The sequence below is a fragment of the Carya illinoinensis genome, chromosome 11, assembly GCF_018687715.1.
Source record: "Carya illinoinensis cultivar Pawnee chromosome 11, C.illinoinensisPawnee_v1, whole genome shotgun sequence".
In the NCBI taxonomy this organism is placed as follows: Eukaryota; Viridiplantae; Streptophyta; class Magnoliopsida; order Fagales; family Juglandaceae; genus Carya; species Carya illinoinensis.
The window spans coordinates 28,092,553-28,112,516 of NC_056762.1; the positions used below are offsets into that span (position 1 = coordinate 28,092,553).

The 19,964-nt window shown below is 39.3% G+C and overlaps 2 protein-coding genes across 4 annotated transcripts in view; both read right to left on the reverse strand.

Annotated features, from left to right (window-relative positions):
* Positions 1-239: 239 nt before the first annotated feature.
* LOC122282350 lies at positions 240-1,312 on the reverse strand. Its single transcript, XM_043094309.1, has 2 exons — positions 846-1,312; positions 240-399 (listed from the first exon to the last, which is right to left on the reverse strand). The coding sequence occupies exons 1-2, from the start codon at positions 1,310-1,312 to the stop codon at positions 240-242; spliced, it is 627 nt and encodes a 208-aa protein (XP_042950243.1).
* Positions 1,313-8,225: 6,913 nt separating this feature from the next.
* The window catches only part of LOC122280995, a 49,724-nt gene continuing 37,985 nt past the window's right edge, over positions 8,226-19,964 (reverse strand). For all 3 annotated transcript variants that reach the window (XM_043092172.1, XM_043092173.1, XM_043092174.1), the window contains exons 14-23: positions 16,317-16,425; positions 15,963-16,228; positions 15,726-15,850; positions 15,128-15,362; positions 14,518-14,706; positions 14,125-14,411; positions 12,841-13,042; positions 12,509-12,748; positions 9,171-9,256; positions 8,226-8,750 (exon numbers count right to left, since the gene is read on the reverse strand). In XM_043092172.1, coding sequence (XP_042948106.1) covers positions 8,591-8,750; positions 9,171-9,256; positions 12,509-12,748; positions 12,841-13,042; positions 14,125-14,411; positions 14,518-14,706; positions 15,128-15,362; positions 15,726-15,850; positions 15,963-16,228; positions 16,317-16,425 — 1,899 coding nt within the window. In that variant the 3' untranslated portion in view covers positions 8,226-8,590. The remainder of the gene's footprint in view (positions 8,751-9,170; positions 9,257-12,508; positions 12,749-12,840; positions 13,043-14,124; positions 14,412-14,517; positions 14,707-15,127; positions 15,363-15,725; positions 15,851-15,962; positions 16,229-16,316; positions 16,426-19,964) is intronic.

Below are 19,964 nucleotides of genomic sequence, written 5' to 3' on the forward strand. Positions count from 1 at the left end.
TTCTTGCACATACAATACCAATCTGTGATGATCACCCTTCTTTTTCTCAAATTATTTGTTGTAAGAATCTTATCCAAAGAGGCAGTCCATACAAAAAATGCAGCTTTGAGAGGTGCCTTATGTCTCCATAGTTTTTTCCAAGGGAACTGAAGAGGATGTTCTTGTAAACGAGACTTATAAAACGAGCGAGCTGAGAACATACCCTTACTAGTTGGTAACCACCACAAAAAGTCAACCTGCTAATTTTTATTTTGAAGGGAATACAACAAACTAAGAAGAGCTTCTATACTGTCCATTTCCCAATCATTTGCTGCCCAGCTGAAATTGATGTTCCACTGGATTTGTCCCCCTGCTATTACCCTCACTTCCTCCACTGAAATGTCTTTGGCATTAGCGATCCTGAATAGAGCAGGAAATAAGTCCTTTAAAGCTGCATTACCGCACCAAACACCTTGCCAGAATTTAATTATGGCTCCATCAACTAGTCGTAGTCTTGAATGGCGAGAGAAAACCCCTCATTCTTTCCTTATGTGTTTCCACAAACTCACTCCGTATGCCCCTCTCACTTCATTGGAGCACCATCCTCCCCATGAGATTTACTCTCTATCACCATCTTCCATAGTGCTTCTGGTTCTTTATGGTATCTCCATAACCATTTTCCAAGTAACGTCCGATTAAAATTTCTTAAGTTTCTTATGCCCAAACCTCCATTATAAATGGGGCTACATACCTTCTACCAAGTGGAATTTAAATTCCTCACTTATTCCCCCCACAAAAAATCCCATTGTAGTTTCTCGATGTGAAGTGCCACACTTGCTGGAATAGGAAACAAGGACAAAAAATACGTCGGTAGGTTGGATAGTGTATTCTTTATCAGAGTAATCCTTTCACCTTTCGACAGGTTCATTCTCTTCCAACCTGCTAAGCAGCGCTCTACTTTCTCAATCACTATGTCCCAAATGGAGGCCGCTCTTGAGGCTGCTCCCAACGGAAGGCCAAGGTATGTCATAGGAAGTGAGGCCATCTTGCACTCCAAGGTATTAGCCAACTGTCTTAGATTCTGAACACTCCTAACAGGCACCATCTTTGATTTGTCCAGATTCACTTTCAACCCAGAAGATGCTTCAAAACAAAGTAAAAGGGCCTTCAATACTTGAACCTGGTTACGGTTTGCCTCACAGAAAAAAAGACTGTCATCTACAAAAAAGAGATGAGAAATGTTCATAGAGCCCCCTCCTATAGGTCCGATTGAATACCCTGACACCCTCCCGTTGAGGACCAAGGCTGAAATCATCCTGCTTAGCGCCTCCATCACAATAACAAAAAGTAGAGGGGACAACAGGTCTCCTTATCTTAAGCCTCTTGTGTTGTCGAAGAAACCTGTTGGGCTTCCATTTAACAAAACTGAGTATTTCACCGTAGAAATGCAGTAATGGATCCAAAATTGTCATTTCTCTCCAAAACCACATCTCTTAAGAAGATCGAGTAAGAAATCCCAATTAACATGGTCGTACGCCTTCTCCATATCCAACTTGCAGAGTATCCCTTCCTTGCCAAATTTCAGTCTACTATCCAAACATTCATTTGCAATAAGCACTGCATCTAGGATCTATCTATCTTTTACAAAGGCATTTTGGGACTTTGAAATGATCTTTCCCACAACCTCACTAAGGCGATTAGCAAGCACCTTAGAAAGGATCTTGTATACCCCATTTACTAGACTAATGGGTCGAAACTCCTTAATCTCCTCAGCCCCAACCTTCTTCGGAATCAAAGTCAGGAAAGTAGTGTTAAGGCTTTTTCTGAATTTTCCTTTCCAAGTGAAACTCCTATAAGACCTTCATGAAGTCATCCTTTAACACATCTCAGCAAGTTTAGAAGAAACCCATAGAAAACTCATCTAGACCCGAGGCCTTATCTTTAGCCATTTTTTTCTTAGCACATCCATTACCTCAACCTCCTTGAACGGCCTCTCCAAATGGTTACCTTCCAATGGACCAATAGAATCAAAGACCAACCCATCAAGCTTAGGCCTCCAACTCACCTGCTCTGACAAAACTTGCTCAAAAAAACCAACTACATGAGAGTTAATTACATTCTCTTCCCTACAAAGAACCCCATCAATCTTCAGCGTCTCAATATTATTGGCTCTCCTGTGCGAGTTGGCTATCCTGTGAAAAAACTTGGACTTCGGTCTCCTTCCTTCAACCATAAAGCTCTAGATTCTTGCCGCCTCAAAATTTCTTCTAAAAGGACGATCCTTTCAAGATCCACAACCAGTACTAGCTTTTGGGCTAGTTCCTCCTGTGTTAATGTCTGCAATTCTTGTAACCTTTCCAACACCTAGATCTCTTGTCTTACTTTCCTTTTGTACCCCTATATCGCCAAATGACTATCTATTTCATAATTTCAAATCTTGTTTTAAAGCTTTCAGTTTACTCGCAAACATAAAACTAGGAGTACCCTGAAACTAATAGGAAGCCCACCATTGTCTAACCCTATCCACAAAACCTTCCGATTTCAACCACATGTTTTCGAACTTAAAGTACTTGCATCTTTTTTTAATTTCCCCACAATCCAGCATGATAGGCCAATGAATAGAACATAGTCAAGGAAGTCTCTTTTGCCAAACCTCTGGATAATGAATTTCCAACTCCGGGGAAATTAAGAATCAATCCAGACGAGACCACGTCTGATTATTTGCCCACGTACCTGAACCCCCCGCCAAAGGTAAATCCACCAAATTCAATTCAAAGATGCACTCAGAAAATTCTGACATAGCTAGTCGCATTCTTCTGTTGCCAAAACACTCACTGGAAAATCTTGTTACATTAAAGTCTCCACCAATGCACCATGGAAGATCCCACCAGGTGTGTAGGCCGACTATTTCATCCCACAATAATCTGCGATCAGAGTTGGCATTGGGCCCATAAACACCTGCAAAAGCCCACAAAAAACCATCGGCCACACTCCTAAAAGAACATGCTACTGAAAAAGACCCAATGAACTCCTCCCGTTTTTCCACCACCCTTTGGTCCCACATCACCAGAACGCCTCCTGAGGCCCCATCTGCAGCCAAATAAACCCAATCCACATGTACACAACTCCATATGCTTCATACAATTTTTGTCGTTATAACTTTCATCGTTGTCTCTTGCAAACATATGATGTCCGCCTTCCACCCTCGCAGTAAGTTTCTTATTTGAAGACACTTACTGGCCTCATTTAATCCTCGGACATTCCACGAGACAATTTTTTGTTTCACTTTGGATAGACCAGCCCCTTCCCCTTAGACCTATCCCTACTTGACCCACCTTCCGAGTTCATCAACCAAGTTAACCTCTTGAGTCCCCGTTGTTTCTTTGAATCCGCTTTCCTATGTTGTTAGTGTCCCGCTTCGATGGCAGTAAGTAATGCCATGAATTGCTCATCATAGCCTTCACATTTCAAACCCACCAAATCCTAGATATCCCTCACAGTGTCAAACACCCAGTTCGACACACTTGACTGATCTGGAAACAAAAAAAATTTAGAGGGATGGGATTCTGTAAATTGAACTCTAACTGCTCCTCTAGGCACTCTTCCCCAGTCAGAAAACCCACTTGGTTTTCCTCATCAGAGAGAAATAGATCTTCACTAGCTAAGTCTCCTATTACCCCTTTCTCATTGACCACCAACTCTGGGGTCCCACTTATCTGCACATTGGAGCTCACCGAGCCATCAACTCCCCCCCCCCACACACACACACACCATCGGCAACTTCTGTGTCGTTCCCAGGGGAGAGATGTCATTCGGTGTTGAAGAAGCATCTCTGCAATACCCTCTGAAATTATATTCTCGCTGACCCCCTCTATAGATACACAACTCAACTCAATGGGACTCGCTGAGCCACCATCTCCTACCCCCGAGACCATTGGCAGGTTCTTTGTTGAGAAAGGGGCTAAAAATGGCTCTGTCGATGATTTCAGCTTCTCCAACTGGTCCGCTCGAGCCACCGACGATACCTCCACCGTCGCCGGCTTCGTCTGTTGCTGATGCGACCACTCCGGCACATCTGCCGCCCTCTGGTGGCGTCCCAGCATCAACCTCGGCCCAAAGGGCTTTGCCCCAACCTTCTCAGGACCAGCCCGGGCCTTCCACATTTGCCGGGCTGGTTTAATCTTACTGGGCTTGTGTGTGGGCCTGCCAAAGCCCACCCTGCCAGAGCCCTTGTGTATGCTTGGGGCCTCACAGGCTTGAAAGCCCAACCCTTCTCCCACCTAAAGCCCCTTCTACCTCCCACGTGAGTTTTTAAAAAATTCCTCAATAAACGCACCGTTTGTGAAGCCTCTAAACACACCGTTTCCCCCAAAACTCCTCATGTCATCCCTTTCCTTAATAATCCCGACCATCCACACCACCTTTTCCAACTCCCTCACCATATAGTAAACGTCTCTTCCATAGTCCCTCTCTCGTGATAGACCCCAAGGGGCTCGATGCACGTCGCCATCACGGTCCCCCTCATCTGCCCCATGACTTGAAACACCGTGTCTTTCTGCCGGAACGAGAGCCTCTCTGTACGACTTCCCTCCCCCCTCTATCTCCTTCCATGGCTGCCTCTGTACAGCTCCATCAGACCTCTCTCTAACCTCCTTAGAAGCTTTCAAGACCATCTCCTTCAGTCTCCACCATCCTCTTCCCCCCACTTCTTCCGAGATAATAACTACACTTTAACGTCCCCCATCACCAAAGACTACCACCTCCAAAAATCTTCCACGATAATTATGACGTCTCTGAGCTACGAAGCATCGAGAACCTTCTCTCTTGGAGGCATAATAATCTTTTCTTTCACCCTTTGCACAGTCCTCCAACACCCTCCATAACCATTGTGCAGTACCCAGACCCAACCATAACTCCTGTTTACACCTTCTTCCTCTGTCAATAATGCGAACTAGACCACATTATGTCATGACAAAAACAAGTTTAGATTCAATCACTAACTCCCGTGTGAAAGACATCAAGAAACCTTTATCAAACTTAATACTAACTAACGCCCATCATTGGCAACGAACAAGAAACAAAAAAAATTGAGATTTTCTACATTAACTTTTTCGCACATGTACGGAGAGAAAAAAGCAGCCAAGGAATATAGGATCATGCATTCCATGAAGTTAAGTGGCTACTTGTATGCTAAGTAATTATAACAATGATTGTGTCGTGGATATAGTAATCAGTTTTATCTCCCTTTCTCAAACAACGATAATCAAAGAGATCCTTGTGATGTAATTTTTACCTTGATAATTTTCCTTTCGGCATGAGCTGAGGTCAATATACTTTCTGATCACCTAGAGTAATATCTAACTTTCACTGGTATAGGCTACATTAAGGCTCCTGTGATTCGGAATCATGTGGTGGATTTCTTTGAACGGTTGTTTATAGAATGAGAGGGATGGAGGCCAAAGCTTGGTGGACTCGGTTTTGACTCTATTAAACCACAAACAGTGTCTTGGTTGGAGAGACCTTTTGTGGAAGTAGAGGTCTATGATATAGTAAGAAGAATGGTTAAAGACAAAGCACCAAGTTTAGACCACTTTTTTATGGGTTTTTCCAAACATGTTGGGAGGTAGTGAAAGAGGATATAATGAATGTGTTTCAAGAATTGTTCTCGACTGGGAAGTTAGAGAAATGCCTAAATGCTACTTTTAATGCATTGATCCCGAAAAAGATCATAGCATCGAAGGTGAAGGATTATAGTCCCATTAGCCTCGTTAATGGAGTGTACAAAATTATCTCCAAGGTGCTGGCAAACAAATTTGGGGAGGCTTTGGATAAGATAATTAAGAAGCCATAAAATGTATTTGTAAGGGGTGGAAAAATCCTGGATTCAATCCTTATAGCCAATGAATGTCTAGATAGCAGATTAAAGTCTAGTATCACAGGGATTATATGTAAGTTAGATATGGAGAAGGCAAATGATCACGTAAACTGGGAGTTCCTTCTATATTTGTTGGGGATATGTGGTTTTGGGGAGAGATGGTGTATGTGGATGAGATGGTGCATCTCAACGACAAGGTCCTCAATTTTGATTAATGGTAGCTCAATTGGTTTCTTTAGCAGTTCTCGTGACCTAAGACAATGAGATCTATTGTCCCCATGTCTCTTTGTTATCATCATGGAGGTCTTTAGTAGAATGCTATTGGTCATGGTTATGAATGATTTTGTGGCTAGATTTTCGGTAGGTGATCCCAACCGGGTCCTTATTACTATATCTCATTTATTATTTACATATGACACACTAATATTTTGTGAGGCAGACAAAAATCAGCTAAGGGCACTGAATGCACTTTTACCATACTTAGAAGCAACGTCAGGCTTGAGAGTGAACTTCGATAAATTAGAGTTAATGCCAGTTGAGAACGTCAACAACACTCGGCAATTGGCTAGCACACTTGGGTGTAAGGTCACCTCTCTTCCCATGAAATATTTGGGACTATTGTTGGGGGCTGCCTCACGGGCTTTATCCATTTGGGATAGGGTTATCGAGAAGATAGAACGAAGATTGGTAGAGTGAAAGATAATGTACTTGTCAAAAGGAGGCCAGATGACTCTAATCAAGAGTACTCTCTCTAACTTATCAACATCTTTTTTGTCTTGATTTCTAATTCCAACTTGTGTGGTCGCATGAATTGAAAATCTCCAACGTGATTTCTTATGGAGCGAGGTGGGGGATTGATTCAAATTTCATCTAGTCAGTTGGGACAAGATATGCAGGCCAATCTCTTTAGGTGGGCTGAGGATAAAAAAAATATGAGAACTTTCAATAGGGCCCTACTTAGGAAACAACTATAGAGATATAATATAGAATATAAAGCCTTATGGAAATTGGTGATTGATTGCAAATACGAAAGCTTATGGGGTGGTTGGTGTGATAGAGAGGTGAATAAGGCCTATGGAGTAGTTGGGAGCACATTAGACAAGGGTAGGGGGTTTACTCGCCATACTAAATTTGTGCTAGGTGCAGATGCTCAAATAAATTTTGGAGGGATATATGGTGTGGGGATGAGGCTCTAAAGGATTCTTTTTCATCCATTTTGTAGGTGGCACGTAATTAAGAAGCTTCAATGACAGATCTCATGGTTTGATCAGGGGACAAGTCCAATCAAACGTCTCCTTCAATAGAGCGGCCCAAGATTGGAAAGTAGACAACTTTGAGGCTTTTTTCAGCCTAATGTATTCCATGAAACTGAATGGATAACGAGCCGATAAGTTGTGGTGAACACCTGTAGGTAAGGGTGCATTCTCAATTCGATCCTGCTATAAGTTCCTCACACATTTACCAAATACTCAATTCCCATGGAGAAGAATTTGGAGAAATAAAACACCCCCAAAGCACTCTTCTTCACTTGGACAGCTACCCTAGTCAAGATTCTGACGATCGATAATCTGAGGAAGAGTCCAGTCATTATTCTAGATTAGTGTTGCATGTGCAAGAAATCCAACGAGACAGTGGATCATCTCTTGTTATATTACAAGACAACTAGAGCCTTGTTGATTGAAGTGTTCAGCTGAGTAAAGTTAAATTGGGTAATGCCTACCATAGTGGTAAAGTTCTTGGCCAGCTGGACACTTTTGGGAGGTGCTCCACAAATTAAAGCCATGTGGATTATAGTCCCTATATGCACTATGTGATGCATATGACAAGTGTAACAATCATACATTTGAAGACAAGGAACGGACACCAGAAGAACTTTGATCCTTGTTTTTGTGTATTTTATTTCTATAGACCATAGCTATAGACTTTAATGGCTTAAATTTACATGGTTTTCTTGTTTTCAATACTGCGACTAGGTCATACCTCTTGTTTACCATCTTGTGTACTTGGATTATGCAAATTCTTATTAATAATATCGTTTACTTATAAAAAGAAATGTAACATTCTAGCAAGACAACGTGTGCCAAATCCTTCATGATAGTTTCTCATTCAAGCAATCATAAATGTGGCAAAGGTGATTCGTCTTAATATGATATTGGTATGAAAATTCTTGGATTCTAAACATAAATAGGTTTAATGATACCTAGTATATGAAGATTACATCATTGGGCTCCTAATATCCAAAAGCACCTCGTTCAATGTTTGCAGGAAGTGGTTTTTATAGCTTGAATGGAATTGGAGATGAACTCTGTTCGGTCAGTGATGTAACAAAAACTAGAGAGAGAGAGAGAGAGAGAGAGAGAGAGGCCACAAGTGTTTGACAGATATACTTTTAATACAAAGTATCATATGAAAATGGAGCAATGGGTGAAAACTGAACAATGAAATCTATCCTCTATCTCCTTTACGTAAGTACCACTTAATGATCGCTCAAAAATAAAAATAAATAAATAAAATAAAAAATAAAAATAAAAATCTGCACTCTATGTTGCTATGAATACTATTAATTACAGTGGACAAAACTGGAAACTATACTCTGATGCCTTCTTTCATACGACTATCAACATATTCACAAAGCAATGTAGTTGTAACTTTCCCGAAGCAGAGGATCACTGACCTTCGGCATTTGAGAGAGGGGCTGAGATTGATACTCACAATGGAATACCTCCTTTTCATTAGTTATGAACTCGGCTCGTACGCCCAAAAAGCATCCGGATCTGGACAGAACAGTGACAAATCTTCGATTTCTAGATTTGCAATGTGCCAGTTGACAAAACGACCTTGTATTGACTTGAACAGCACAAGGATGGTTGGCAAAAGCCACCATTTATCATCGTCCCTATAAGCAAATACAGAAGCCAGTTGACAAAACGAGCTTTTAAGACATTTGAACAAAGAGGGAAAAAAGTACTAAGATAAAACAAACCCAAGAAAGGAAGCTAAACTGCCTAAGCACATAGGCCATTCATTTAAGACCATTCAATGTAAGCCAGAGCTTACAGTGAGGCTGCTTGATCCACGAGAGATAGAAGCTCGCAAGTTAAAGATTTCCTTGGAGCATAAGACCAGAAGTTTTATTAAGTTTTTACTCATACATGGAGAAAGAAAACAGGTTGAGATTCTGTTGATAATATAAGTTGCTGGGTTTTTCGAAGGGAAAAGCTATTCTGCCTGGGGTGTTTTCGCAAGAAATTTAAGCTATCTGCTAAAAATGTTTTAATATGAAGTTTTTTTGTGTAAAAAAAGTTGAATGGCTCACCTTCTAGTGTTCCTAGCACTTGGCTTGTCAGGCGGCTGGAAAGAGGAAAATCCATAATGGAATATGCCACAGATAAAAGCCACAGCCTGCAGAAAAAGAACTAATCACATTACACTAGCAAAGATACTTGATACGACCAGATGAATATCAATCATCAAACATATGATCCTTTTGAAACACGTCTAGAACCCTAAGTAGTTGCCTATAGGTTGAGTGCCGAATTCTTTTACACCCATCAGAGACACCTTGAGCACAATTTCTCATTTTTGCTGCAGCCCAGTCCTTCCATAATGGCAATTACTATAAACTGCCTCCGAGAGTAACAAGTAGAAGTTACGGAAAATCGAGTTTTCTACACAGCATAGTTTGTTTCTACAAATCAAATTGTAGGTTTAGTACAACAAATTTCCACGGAACTTTACTTTTTATAAGATAATGATTTCATAAATATTAAAAAAGATTGTTTCTGTCATACGTAGGAAGAATACAAGAAATCCACCAAACCATAGAAATGAAACAGTGCTAGGAAATCTAGAGAAGTAGAAACAAAGGGAGTTATGAAAGGAAATCTACACAAATTTTGGACCACTATCCAATGAAAGAGGGAGTTTTGAAAGGATGTCTTGAACTCCCAACAACTTTTCACAATCTTCAAAGTTGTGCTCATTTCTTTCTCCAGACAATCCACAATCATCTTCCACAATACCGTGCACAGGTGGATACAAAACTACCCTTTCCAACATGTTAATAGATCCACATTTCATAAAGCGCTGCCATATTCAAAATACAAGAAAAAGCGATCCATTGTTTCCCCATGCTTCTTGCACATATAGAACTGATATGTCACCGTAAGTTTGCTGATTCCTCACGTTATCTAGTGTAAGAATCTCCCCAAGGTCACTGTTGAAGTGAAGCAGATCATTCTAGGAGGGTCATTACTCCAAATAAGTTTCCAAGGGAAAGGATTTTTATCCTGGACACGCACAGCATTGCAAAAGACTATACTTCGAATGCTCCTTTCCTAGATGGACTCCAGACAATTTTATCTTCGCCATTATGTCCCCCTTGACATGAATACAACAGGTCAAAAAACGATGTGAAGAGATCCACCTCCTAGTCATTAGGCTCCCTAACAAAATTGATACACCAATGGCTAGAATCAGGCGAGAGATTATAATGATCTGGCACATAAACATCTGTTGAGTGGAAGGTTCTGAATAACCCAGTAAAAGTGCTTTTCAATGATTGGTCACCATCATGGCAAAAAAAAAATTTGGACTTGTTACCCACAATAAATCTAATAAAGCAGGAAAAGTCCCCCTACCAAAAAGAGCTCGATTGAAGAGAATTAAATCTCATCCCTAACCCACCTTCAATCAGCAAATATACCTTGGTCCACTTCACAAGATGGGGCTGAGGCGGGCAAACACCAAAAACAAAAAAGAAACCCCACATAGGAAATTGCATTGCAGCTTTGCCAATGGATTGGCTACTCCCACCAGTAGTGGGAAGATACATGTAATAAGTGGGTAAGTTGGATGCTGTGCTCTGGATCAAAGAGTTGCTACTGTCTGTAGGCATATATAACCTGTTCTAGTTCTATAATAACATCCCAAACAGCTTTGCTTTGAAGGGAGCTCCTAATGTAAGACCAAGATAAGTTATGGGTAAGGTAGAATTATCTTTTTCTAAGCATATGAGAGGCATATATTTTTAGTGTTATTCTATACTAAGGCCCCATTTCCAAACCACACATGACACACCACTTACGTTGCGTCATCAAGTCAGAAATTTTTTTTTTTTAATTTGAAAAATGCTGGATCTATTTGGAAAAAAAAAAAAATCCTACCCCATTAATGAGTCCTAAATCCTGACACCCACCGATCTCCTTAACCTAATCTATCTCTCCCACATTCCAAAATCCAATCCCAACCTCCCCAAATCTCCCAAACCTAAACTCAACTCCACCTCAAAGTCCAACCAGCATCATTCTCTCGAACTTGCCAAATCAACTTTGCTGCTCCATTTTTATCAGCTACTCCAACTCACGGATTGTTTCAACCAAATGGAGAGTACCAATTTAGGTTAGGACATTGTACAATAACAAGCCCAAAGAGATTCAAGGAGAGTATTTGGTCCAAACAATCATGCATTAAGGCCTCGTTTGTTTTCATAGATGAGATGAGTTGAGATAAAAGTTGAATCAAATATTATTAGAATATTTTTTTTTAATATTTTTTTTTTTTTTTGGATTTGGAAAAGTTAAATTGTTTATTTTATTTTGTGTGGGAATTTGAGAAAGTTGTAATGATGAGACAAGATGACATGAGAATAGTTGTGAAAACAAACGAGGCCAAAGGATCTAGGGCTCCTTCTTTGATGTTCCTAGTTAATATGAGATTTGAATCCAGACCTTCAAAAGAGAGTTTGAGTAGCTTCAGAAGAGAGTATGAGTTTCCAAAGGGGAGAGAGAGAGAGAGAGAGAGAGAGAGAGAGAGAGAGAGAGACTTTGGTAGAGAGAGAACACGAGCTTGAAGGGGAGGAAGCAAGCCAGATTTTTTTAAAACCTCTAATGTGGCCGTCCATATCATGGGTGTGTGGTGTGTCCAGTTACAAGGGTTCTGAGAATAGAATTTTTCATTTTTTAATGGAATTAATATTGTTTGTCCACCATCAACATATTCTCATTTAACATATAAAAAAAAAAAAAAAAAAACTCTATATTAATCTAACGCCATTAATCCTATTAGAAAGACATGTACCTTTGATATGCTCAAAGAACACGTGGTAATTTAATAGTGTTCCTCTAACCCAGTTTGGAGGAAATTCTTAGAAAGAACTAACAGTAAAAAATTTTAAGGATCTTGAAGCTTTATCTAAGCATCCATTTTGAACTCTCTACGTGCAGTACACTGTTTAATCTGAGAGTATTGGTCTGTGAACTTCTCAACTATAGATTGTTATACTACTTACCATCTACCATTATGCAATTACAGTAAGAAGCATGAGTAGGTCATATCACAAACTATACATGACATGGGACACATTTTAAGTTGTAAATATGTAGATTTAGGCAATCTTAAACATTAATTACTTTCATAAAATAATATTGTAGGAAAAGATGAAATCATTTTCACACAGGTAGTTTCCCTAAGGATGCAATAATCCTATGAACATCATCATAATGGCATCTAGTATGGCTTGTGGCTTGAGGTCAGTATTTTTCCATATTTGTCCAAATTTCTTAAGTCCTTCTAACCAGCACTTACAAAAGAAGAGAAGGAAAAGGTAACTGGTAAGTTTCTCGTGAATTGTACCGCAAACTTGGTATAACTTACAATATTCGATAGAGATGTAGCATTCCACAATGCATAGATACGAGCAAGCGAAACTCTTCTAGGTTCTTTGCTGAACAAGGCATTCAAGCCAGCTGGAAAGGGGGAAAGTAGGGATAGGGGAAGAATGAGCAGCACAGCAAGGAAAGCCCCAAGAGAAATCCAATAGAATTGAAGCAACATAAGTAGAGTGACAGAAAGATCTGCCAAAATCATGACAGTGATCAGCAGCTGCAAGCTGTCCTGGAATCCAGAAATTAAAGTATTAGATAATGTACAATAGAATAATTACTCACTAAACAGTTAAGGCGATATATGTATCATCATTAGAGTACCTGACGACCAACAGGTCTTGAATTGTGCAGTAAGAGATGAAGGGGAAAGGCAAAATCCCTTTTATAATCCAGAAATTTCAACGTAGTATCATTTACAAGTCCTCCATTAATTCCCCCGGTGACTGTTTTGAGAGATAATGCATGGCTTGTACATGCCCAAGTTTGCTGCTTGAGACTTTTTCTTGGGCATGCAACCTTTTGCCTGAAATATTAACCAATAAATGACCAAACAAGTCAACTATAGATTTGTTTTGACTAACAACGATATGAACAAGACTAAATAATCAGCAACTGAGTCCTATGATAATCGCCATCACACTATCTAGGGTCTAGAAGGAGAGCTAAATTTATACATATCCTAACCGCATAAGATAATAATGAAGTTAAAAGTCTTATTATCATTTACCCACACCACATGTTGCAGTTAAAGGCCCATGTCTAAGGATACTATTGCTGTACACCAATGGAAGTGCCCTATTCCGACATGCAAGGGTGGACTAACTAGATCCTGAACCATTCTGCTAAATCTTGTGCTACGCAGGTAAACTAGTATCCAAATCATGACGATTACACTAATTTATAGCATTATCCAGACAATACTTGTTAATAATTTTGCTTTGCAGAGTGCAGCTCGTTTCATTTCTTCTTTTCTCTCTCTTTTTTCCTCATTTGTCCATCAGAATGACAGATCATATTTATCAGCTTTTCCATCCTGGGAAAAAAATTTAAAATTATTTCAAAGGTAGGGTACACAATTGTAATGATCCTCTAGAATGTTTTTGGGTATTTTACCAAATAGATTTAGAGGAAATCCTAATCTTTTCCTTTCAAACTAAATTTTTGCAATTTACAACATCAACATTTATTATTTTCAAATATGTTAAATATGGTAAATACTAAGATGATAAATGTGAGGCTGACAGAAGTAATGGATGCTAATGTGTTAAAATCTGTCCTTTGATTTGAAAGCTATGGTTGCGATGTAAGAGTCATACGTGGTAGAATACCATATGTATAAGGGATCCTTATCCGGCTATATGCATGGCATAGTACAGAAGGTTGAAGTACAGTTCATCTGGGAAAGAAGATTGACCGCTTATGCCATATGGCACTATAAATTTAAATCTACATCCATCTAACATATGGCACTATAAAATTTAAATACAAGATTAACGGCTTATGTCATATTAGTCATGAAATGAATAGAATCTGCACTGCAGGATTTGTAAGAAATAGAAAACACTCTGGTTCAGCAATTTTGCAGGCACAACTATTTAAATTCACCTTGGAGATTCATCAGCACTTCTGTCCAACAAATCCGGTGGGTGCAAATTGTGGATAGAATAATCACCAACAGCTACCAAAACACCTAGCTGATAGTAGCCAGAAGCCGTTGCTTGGAACCATCCCAGCTCAATTTTAACCCCATGGAAGTCCAGTTGTGAGTTTGCGTGACTATTTATCCAGTTAATAACAGGAATAAGTGCGGAGCGGATGGATCCATGCCTCACTGTCCTTAACTGAGCATTCAAACCAGCCACCAAACGAGTCCAAACAGTTGCTGGGACATGCTGTTTAAAAAAGTACATTTCTCTTTGTATTTAGAGCTACCAACATAATTACAAGAGAAAGAAGTGTTTTGAAGCTACATTAAAAGATCATAAACAACCAAGAGACCTGGCCAAGAAGATTTGTCAACAATGTATCACTGTGAAGATTGTAAGGTGACATATAGCTTCCACCTCCACCAAAAATTATACACATGGGGAATCTCTTCTGTATAATTGATACCATGTCCAAACGCTTCTCGTCGCCACCAAGAAAAAAATCAATATATGCCACCATCAAGTCTGGGGTTGCCCCAACCTGTATCAATGTCCATGCTTAAAAAGCCATGATAAAGTAAATGAACTGGTAGAACATTCAAATCTGAAAGCAAAATGAATGCTTTTAAGGGATTTCTAAATGCTATTTTCTTAATAAAGCAGTGAGTAGTTGTAGAAATGCCCGCATCTCATTTACCGACAGTCCAGGTCAGAGGGATGGAGATAACTTGCTAAAAATCATTCAAGAAAGAAACTCCCAGCAGTTCAATGCTAAAACTCAATACACTGTGTACCAGCAGAGCTTACAGACACAAATGAGGTTATGAGCCGGGGTTGTGAACACTAACATACCAGTAGTATTGTTGTAGTTCTTAGTTAATATCAGATCCCCTAATATGATTTTGGAATATCCGAGTGAAACTTATTATACAAAAAAAATGGCTCCACATGAAAATTCAAACCTTCATCCCCTTGTATAGAGCTCGGGATCTGCATGAGCGCAGACACGAGTGGTCATATTCAGACTTGACGTATTCCTGAAGGCGATGAATTTTATTTCTCCTTCGCCACTGCTTCCAAGACCAGGCGCAAGGATATGCAAGAATTGAAAGTATGATGTGAACTGACCCTTCCCACCAATCATAGGCAGCAACAGAGTTAATCTCATCAATAAATCTGTTAAAAGCATCTTCATACCTGCAGACCAAGAAGGGTTGCACATGATAGATAAATTTGTGAGACATGAGATGTAACAAGTTGGTGCAGATTTACAATTGCAAATGCAATCTTATGGCCATTATATTTCATATGGATGTTCAATAAAATATTGTCACTAAGAAGTGTGCATCGGGATGAAAACTACTCCAATACGGTAATGCATAAAGAAAATAGTTTCTTATGGGCAGTCAATAACACCAGAATAACAGTTTGACTCATATTGTAAGTAGTAAATACCAAGAAGTTGGAGATTATCAGGAATAAAGATTCTGAACATCACAATACGAAATTGAAAGTAGAATAGGCCATCATAATCCCTTGGAAGTTGAGAGTTTGTCTTACACAATTTCAATAATTGCATTGGGAGGAGAGTAAGGAAGATGCCATGGTTCTCTAAAAGTATTGGGACCCATGAAATACATTCTGTGAACATGGCTTTGAGTTTCCTCGGCTCTGGTTCCCCGCACCTAGGTTTAAGTGGTATATAATCAGGCTCAAAAAATACATAAGCTGAAACAAAGGAATGCTTTTTCCTCTCTGATAAAAATGAAGGAATGCTTGTTATAATCACCAATGTACCTCTGATAAAGAAAGAAGGTACGGAAAATGGTTATGTCTCTGGTGTTCAATTGTATTTTCCCGATGATAAGTTCTTGATCCAACCACTTTTATTCTCAGAGTATTTAAGAGAAAAGCTAGAAGGACCATAATGCATGACAACGCAAGTGAAAAAGGCCAGAGCCCCCCAAAAGTATATATGAGCTCCTCAAAAGGCGTGTAGCAACTTGGCATCCTATATTTGTCAGAAAGGCATTTATAGGGACAAGATGGCTGGCTAACTCCTCCTGAAGAAAGTGAACTCACAAGTGAGATATAAGCTCAAAGAAAAATAAGAGACAGAGTTTAGAGTTAAGTCATACATATAAATATTACCTCGCACATATATGAAATTAGCACGATTGGGAAGGAGTTCAAGAGAACATGGCGTGCAAAGATGTTCATCAGAGCCCTCAACATCTTTGTAAGTTCCAATAGGGCATTCCTATATGACATTGCATTATCCAAAATTCCTTTAACATACCAAGACTAGCTCACAATGTTCAAATGCATAATAACAATAATTTTTTATTGATAAGTAATCATTTTATTCAAAGAAATAGGCATAAGCGCAAGTACATAGGAGTATACAAAGGAAATACCTACAACTTCCAGAATGCATAATAACAATAATAAACATGATGTACACTCAAAGGCCATATTGAAACATCATATAAGGAGTCGAAGTGAACATTCATAATTACCCAATGACACTAACAAATGGGAATGGATGTATGCACATCTGTACACACAAAAATCTTAAGTGTTTTCAAGTATTTGAGACAGACAAGATCAATACGTAGTAACTGCCATTTGGTATTAAACATAAGTAGCAGCCCTCATTCTAGGAATCTTTTAAGAACCTACAACAAAACTAAGAAACGGGCCTCAGATGTAAACAATTGTATTTTCACAGAAAAAAATGAAGCATAGGTGCATGTTTCTGTCAATAAGGCTGCAACTAAGTTTGAGTTCGCAGGGGGGTCAACTCAATGGATTTTTTTGAACACGAGGAATTCTTCAAAATGGTGCACAGCATTTTGGACTGCTAAGACACATTATGTAGTAGTAAACACTGTAGTGCAGATTAGATTTGTGACCACAAGAGTTAGAGGTATAAATCAAGATATATCATCATTGCATGTTATCATGTGACATGGAAGAGTAAGAATCAAAATGCTGCAGAAACACAAGGTCAAGGTAAAGTAGGCTATGATGATAGTGATTCACCACAAAACCATCCTTAAAATGTGTGATCGAAGATAACTCTGACATGCGTCTTTCAATAATTGACCCCCACACAACACATCATGCCAAAAGTAGATCTTGGACCCATCAGCTACCACAAGATGAAAAAAAACTCCCCCAGCTTCTTCTAATACTCTTCCAAAGCTCAACCCTGAAAAACCCATTTATTTCAAGACCACACTAACCGCCACCCAAGCTACCCTACTTTGTGTCCACGAGCACCCTCCAAAGGCTCTTTCATAAGCATATTGTCATAGCCATTTCCCCAAAAGAGCTCAGTTAAAAAGTATCAAGTTCCTCACCGCCTACACTCCCCCTAGGCCTGTGCAGAAAAATCGCAGACCCGACCTGATTCACCAGTTAGAATCGGTTTGAACTAACTTTCGGGTAGAACCCACTAAATGTCGGTTTCAACTCAAGCAACCCAACAGTAACGCGTTTTAACCTTAAGCTGACAAATCAAACCCTAGCCGCTAGCCCTCCCCAGTTCTCTTCATCATCACCTCTGTTTCCTATCGCCTCCGTTCCCCTCCATTCGTCATCGTTTATTCCTTCCCCTCCGTTTGTCACCGCCTTATTCCTTCTCAGATTGCCGTTGGATCTTTGGGCAAGTTTCCACATCCCGATGTTCTAAGAGCATCTATAGCCGACACCGATGGGGCCAGCGGAGGCGCTCACAGGTTCTGACTTTTTGTGTTAATTATGCTGGTTCATCTGCACAGCTGAACGAGATAGGAAAGGAAGTGAAAATTAAGAAAGAGAAAAGCCGACTTGGGTCTATTTCTAAAAGATGGAGCTTCAATGACCCAGAATTGCAGAAGAAGAAGACTGCTGGATACAAGGTCTGTTATGTGGAGGGCAAGATGAAAGGGTCTCTGAGGAAGAGCTTTAGGTGGATCAAGAAATCGTACACCCAAGTGGTGGATGGATGGTGGTGACAGATGAGAATATCTTTCTTTTTTTAGCAATTTTAGAACTAGGAAACAATGAAGGTGGTGGATCACATGATCGATCTACTAAAAATGGGTATTCTATTATAGTTCTAGGATTGCTTGCTTTGACTCTTTTTATGAGCAATGATGTCAATATTTTTCTGCAGCCACATTCTCCAGATAATCGGGCTTTAGCAAGAGAATGCAAAGATGTGAAAATTGACAGATGTACATCAGATCTTGTACAGGAGGGAGGACAGAGGATTTTATGGCTGCAGCCAAAGTTTTCCAAGCTTCAGAAAAGAGCTGTATATCTTTATCATATATAAAACCATTGGGCATTTTTTTGCTCCTTATATAATGGATTGAGTATGGTGTTATTGTTAGATATCTTTTGTTTAAAAATTTAATCTTAACTTGAGTATTGGAAGTTTGATTGCCAGTCTCTGAATTGCTTTGTCTTTATCCATTTGTTAAGAATCATGAGAAAAATTACTACTAATCTGTCTGCCTTATATGAGTAATTTCATATCATTCATAAGCATGAGGGATGTTGTTTTGTTCATGAAACATGCATCTTAATAACTTCTGTACTGCAGTATGCCTTTTTTGCATATTTTTTGTTATTATATTTGACATACGAGCTTTTTTGCTTAAATGAAGAATCAAATTAAGGCTAAGGTATAGATTGCACTTAATGCTTTTTTAGGAGTTACTAAGACTTCATTGTTATGTTGTTTGTGAATGCTGTTCACAGCCTCTAACCAGGTCTATTATAAGTTTTTTTTTTCGTTTTTCATTTTATCTATATCATGAGCCCTGACACTTCAATGGCTCATAATGAATGTCCTTGACTTTCACCACCAAAATCGTTTTCTACTTAATTGGTAGAGTGCTCAGCCTCGCATACTAGTGAAATGCAGAGGCACTTTCTCTGATGTTTTTAGAACAGAACATCCTGACAGGTAAGAACTCCACAATGGTAGTTGATCAATGACTACTAGTTTCCTAACAAAAAATTGAATCTTGATCTGACCGTTAAGTTTTTTTTTGTCAGGAAAATGTACAAGTACGATATATTTGAGTTCTTGTAGTGTAGTTTGTATCTCATTTTCATTGGTTTTTTTCATCCTTTTCACAATTTATTCTCTTTTTAGACAGCTATCACATATTTTGTGGTGAGTGGACACTTTCATCATTGTTGTTAGAATCTGACCTTTGACCTTCCTTGATTTGTCCTTGTTTGTCCACCTTGAGTTTTCGCACAGTTTGTCCACCTTGAGTTTTCGCACAGAAGAGAAGCATACACATGCTGGCCGTAAAATACAGGTGCCGAACTGTTTAATTATGGCACAAGAATTGATCATATTCAATGTGCTGGATCATGCTTACATGAAGAGCATGACCTGCAAGGCCATAACCTTATCACTTGCCATGTGGAGTGTTGTGACACATTGATACAGTAAAGATGGTGGAAACTTGGGAATTCAGTTAGGTAAAGGATCTGGCTGTGTAGTTGTATTGGGTAATCAATGATGCTGCAAATACTTTTAAAGATAGTAAAGTTGATAGTAATCTTCCTCCCTCCCTCCCTCCCTCTGTTTGTATCATGTGTACAACTGCTTTTGCGTCTTTGTGCCTCTATCCATGTGTTTGTCTTTGCATGGTTATGCTACATTCTGAAAAGGAGATGCTATTATGCAAGGAATTTGAGACATTGTTTCCATGTTCAATATGTTTAAATCAGAATTATCAGAGCTGGCTAAGTACATGGAAAGTTTATTTGTAAGTCATAATTCAGAAA

Excerpts from the sequence above, each read along its gene's own strand:
- LOC122282350 (XM_043094309.1), bottom strand. The coding sequence starts at position 1,312 with ATGGAGGCGCTAAGCAGGATGATTTCAGCCTTGGTCCTCAACGGGAGG. Across the intron at positions 400-845 it reads ACACTATCCAACCTACCGAC|GATCGCTAATGCCAAAGACA; the intron begins GTATTTTTTGTC and ends TGCTCTATTCAG.